The sequence below is a fragment of the Trypanosoma conorhini genome, assembly GCF_003719485.1.
Source record: "Trypanosoma conorhini strain 025E chromosome Unknown Tco_14.4_contig_00492, whole genome shotgun sequence".
NCBI lineage: Eukaryota > Euglenozoa > Kinetoplastea > Trypanosomatida > Trypanosomatidae > Trypanosoma > Trypanosoma conorhini.
This window is the reverse complement of record NW_021704583.1, coordinates 1-3,934: the sequence shown is the minus strand read 5'-3', so window position 1 is coordinate 3,934 and position 3,934 is coordinate 1. Positions and strand designations below refer to the sequence as shown.

Below are 3,934 nucleotides of genomic sequence, written 5' to 3'. Positions count from 1 at the left end.
CTTCTTCGCGTCCCTTTTTTTNTTTTTTTTTTCTTTGCTTCACGATCCAATGGCCAAGGCAGATAGTCTGCGCAACAGACGGAGGGGATAGAGGGGTCAAGAGGCATGTATCAGCGCACCCTTGCGTGCTTCCTGTTTAGCAAGCCCATAACGCAGGGGTACGTAGCGCAGCTTCCGCAGCCCACTCCAACGCGTCGCTGTACGTCGTGGCGCAGGGCTTTTGCTGCCAATGATGAAGTGCGGCAGATGTACACCCCCGACGCGGAGCGGTACGAGGAGTGGTACAAAGCAACGTACGGCATTGAGGATCTTAGCGACGGGGCTGCCGCGTCCGGGGCGACCTCGAATAGGCGCTTAGATGATACAAAAAACATGGAGTCCAACATTTCCCTGGAGGACCTTCGCAGCGTCGAAGCAGAGATGGAGTTGTGCTCTCAGCAATTCAATCACAATACCTTGGTGTGTTGAGGGGGACAAAGTTGGAACCAAAGTAACAAACCTACCTGGGAGGGGGTGGTGGAAAGGACAGTGAGGTTGCCAATGGCGATGCTTCTTGGCTGTGCCGGGAGTTGTTTTTGTTTGTACAAAAGATGAGTCAGAGGTGAGACATGTATTTCCATTTCGCCGGGTTCGCTGTACAGGAATGCCGAATGACCTGACCACACTTGAAGGGGGCTTGTAGCCGTCACATCCCATGCGTGGGTGTTCAATGGGATTGCGACGCCATTTTGGGGCTGTGCCACGCGTTTTTCTCACCCCTCCTCTTTTTCTTCGGTTCTCTCACCTTTGTGTTTGTGTGTGCGTGTGCCGTTTTCTTCTTTTCTTTTTTTTCTATTGGTCTTTCCCCGCTTTGCCGGTGAAGGGTGGCTGTGTTGCGTCGTAGGTGTTTCTGTTCTTTGCTGTGGCTGCTCGCGCGCGAGGGGGAAAAAAAGAAGGCAAAAAAGGGCAACAACAGCAACAACAACAACAAAGATAGGAGGGACGGACAAGTACTGCAATTTCCGAGGCAAGTAGCCATTCGTGAGGCACTCCCCCAAAATCACTCACACAGGGGCGGCGCGCGTAAAGGGAAGGAGGGAGAGAAAGAGGAAGTAGACAGGAGAAACAAAAAAGAAAAAGAAAACTCGTGTTGTAACCGGTCGCGATGGAATTGAATTGTATTGGCGCAATGTGCGCCGCTATTTCTGGGGAAACTGCACCAGCGAATGAAGGGCCCTGTAAAAGCACGCAGGAAAGCGCTGCTGTAGAAGCTTTTGGGCATCGTGCTGTGTCGAATGTTGCGGACCCTTCGTTTCGGCAGAAGAATCTTCCAGAAGACGAGGACACGTCAAGGATGCCGAAGGACGAGGACACTTTTATGGCCTCTTTCAGTTCTTCCTTGTGCCTGACGGAGGCTGTCCAGACGACCACGAATACGCTCGGGTCCTCTACATTCTCTGGAGCTTCTGTGTTTCAGAATTCCGCCAATGCCTTAGCAGTGCTCAGGGAAACAGGGACCAAAAAGCTTCTTGCCTCACTCGGATCCGAGGTTGTCGGGCCTGCCGCCGAGTCTTGCTGCGATGCCCCCTTATTTCCAAACTATGACAGCCACATGGATCCAGCCAGCGCTCCCCCACCCTCACCGAAGCATGAGACAGCAGCAAAAGACTCCTGTTGGCTTGCTGAGGGTGGCGACATTTTCGCACTGCTCCATCTGCAGCCGGAGACTGCCGCTGATGGTATTTGGAAGTCCGATGCCACTAAGGAGGACAGCTTGGCGAAGGACGACGAGAGCTGTCTGGAAATGCCCCAGGTGCTCCCCATTCCCTCCTCTGCGTCATCAGAGTTCCTGGAGTCTGTCACAGAGGAGAGGTTTGATTGCATGCACGACAAGGAGATTAAAGAGAAGGTGATTCTTGTGGTGGATCCACGGCGTTCAAAGCTTCATGTGCCACTCAGCGCGATTTCTCCCACCAGAGCCCTTGAAGTTCGCGCACAAAATCCAAGTTTGTGCCTCCTCTTTCAGTCTGGTCGTTGTCGCCAAGGCGCCAACTGCCACCAGGTGCATGTGGATCCAGAGGTAGTAGAACGCTTGCGCCGGATCGTTGATAGCCTTCCATGTTGCTGCACATTTCATGGCGACTGCAATACACATTGCTGGAATGCGAAAGCCAACGCCAAGCGAAACTTGGTGATCAGTGGGGTAGTGGTGCCGCTCAGCCGTGTGGCCTTTACGAATGGACTAACTCGCTTTGTTACAGGCACGGCGCAACGGCCCCTGAGCCGTGGGGTTCTCTGTCGCCTGCACGGTAAACCAGGTGGTTGTCGCTATGGCGCGGATTGCTGGTATCTGCACGTGTGCCGTGAAATCCTGGAAAGGGAATTTGCCGTCGTGGTAGGATCCCAAACGACGAATTCAATAACTGAAGCTAGCGCGGTGTTGTCGCCAAATTTGGCTCGAAAGGGTCTATCTGTAACCCGTGACGTTCATGCAACGTCATTGTCTACGCAGCAACGGCGACCTCCGTCAAGTTTTCTTTCTGCGGAGACTCCGTCTCTAGCGGTGACCACAGCTCCCTTTTCGATACAGGACCACAAAAATAATGGGGGAGTCAGCACTGCGTTTGTGAGCCATGGCCCGGCTGTCCCTTCGGCAATTCCTTGTGTGTGGGTGCACCCCAATTCTCTGCCACAGAAACCGGTGCCGACGTTTGCAGGTGTGGCTGCTGCTGGGGATGCAGGTTTGCCCCGTGAGCGCTTGCTACAGGCCACTGTGGCTTGTGCCATGCCTTCCCAGGGGGGTTCCTCCATGTCTCTGCCACGCGAAACTGCCGTGTCGGTGTCCACTTTATCTCCTCATAACCGAGCGGCCTTCACGCTTCCAATGCAGGATCGGCTTGCAACTTCGCTGCCTATGCCACCTACCCCACAGTACCGCCTTGTGCAACAAACTCCAGTCGCTGGAATTACAGGAGTGCAATTGAACTCTTCCACTTCCGCCGAATACCATGCAATGGGCTTCCAACAGCAACAAGCGCAGCAGCAACAGCAACAACAACATGGGCCGCAGACATACCTGTTTCAGCAGGCCCCGAGCATGACGCTACCTCCGGCATTTATTGTTTCCTCCGCTGTTTACGCTTCGCATGGCCCCCTGGAAGGTTTTGTTCAGCCGCAAGCCAACGTGGGGCCAGGCATGGCGTTTCTCCCTGTAACCTCGTATTCGTTGTGAGGGGGAAACCATGGGGGGAGGCAAGACCAAGAACCATTCCATGCCCACGCATGAAGGAACAACAAAAACAAAAAAGAACTAATAATAATAATAACAAAGACAAAGAGAAAGGCAAGAAAATTTTGTGCGATGGAGCCCGCGACGGAGGAAGAGGAAGAAGCGCAGTAAGAAACGAAATGAAAAAAAATATCAGGATAGTAGAGAGAAGTAACGTGTATGTTTTTGTGATGCATGTACAGTTACACTGAGTGGTGAAAAGTCGGCTTTTACTTTATTTTCCTTATTTTGTGTTGGATTATTTATTTATTTAATTTTTATTTTTACCGTTCCACCGCCGTAGCGGACTCGCGGGTAGTTAGTCACAGTTTATAAGCTTGACCAGGTGTGTGGCACATTTCCCTCACCCTACCCATTTTTCCCAACAATACACATTGAAAAAAAAAACGAAAAGATCGAAAGAATTCATGTGCGTGTTTGTTTCTTGCCTGCCGTGCTTTCTTATTGACAGGGCGAGAAAAGCTTACCGAAGCAGAGACGGAGAACATGGGGTAATTTGCTCCATGACCTTGTTCATGTGTGTTTTTTTGTTGCTTCTTTTTTTTTTTTTTGCTTCCTCCTTGGCTTATTTTCAACGCGTGAGATTTTACGTGGATGGGGTTGTTGCGTGAACGGCGTAGGTTGTAGGGAGTAGTACGAACTGCTGTGCGAGTGGGGATCACAGGG

General features: G+C 51.8%; 2 protein-coding genes across 2 annotated transcripts, besides 6 other annotated features; both read left to right on the top strand.

Annotated features, from left to right (window-relative positions):
* Nucleotides 1-14: 14 nt before the first annotated feature.
* Nucleotides 15-36: a microsatellite.
* Nucleotides 37-105: 69 nt separating this feature from the next.
* Nucleotides 106-468, top strand: Tco025E_06883 (uncharacterized protein; the record flags this gene model as incomplete). The annotated part of the gene is made up of 1 exon (XM_029373751.1): nt 106-468. One exon carries the CDS (start codon nt 106-108, stop codon nt 466-468), a length of 363 nt encoding a protein of 120 aa, XP_029226116.1.
* Nucleotides 469-946: 478 nt separating this feature from the next.
* Nucleotides 947-970: a microsatellite.
* Nucleotides 971-1,064: 94 nt separating this feature from the next.
* Nucleotides 1,065-1,122: a microsatellite.
* A 22-nt stretch (nt 1,123-1,144) lies between these two features.
* Nucleotides 1,145-3,211, top strand: Tco025E_06882 (uncharacterized protein; the record flags this gene model as incomplete). The annotated part of the gene is made up of 1 exon (XM_029373750.1): nt 1,145-3,211. The coding sequence occupies one exon, from the start codon at nt 1,145-1,147 to the stop codon at nt 3,209-3,211; it is 2,067 nt and encodes a 688-aa protein (XP_029226115.1).
* Nucleotides 3,212-3,268: 57 nt separating this feature from the next.
* Nucleotides 3,269-3,308: a microsatellite.
* Nucleotides 3,309-3,475: 167 nt separating this feature from the next.
* Nucleotides 3,476-3,534: a sequence feature (A-rich).
* Nucleotides 3,535-3,790: 256 nt separating this feature from the next.
* Nucleotides 3,791-3,819: a sequence feature (A-rich).
* Nucleotides 3,820-3,934: the final 115 nt, after the last annotated feature.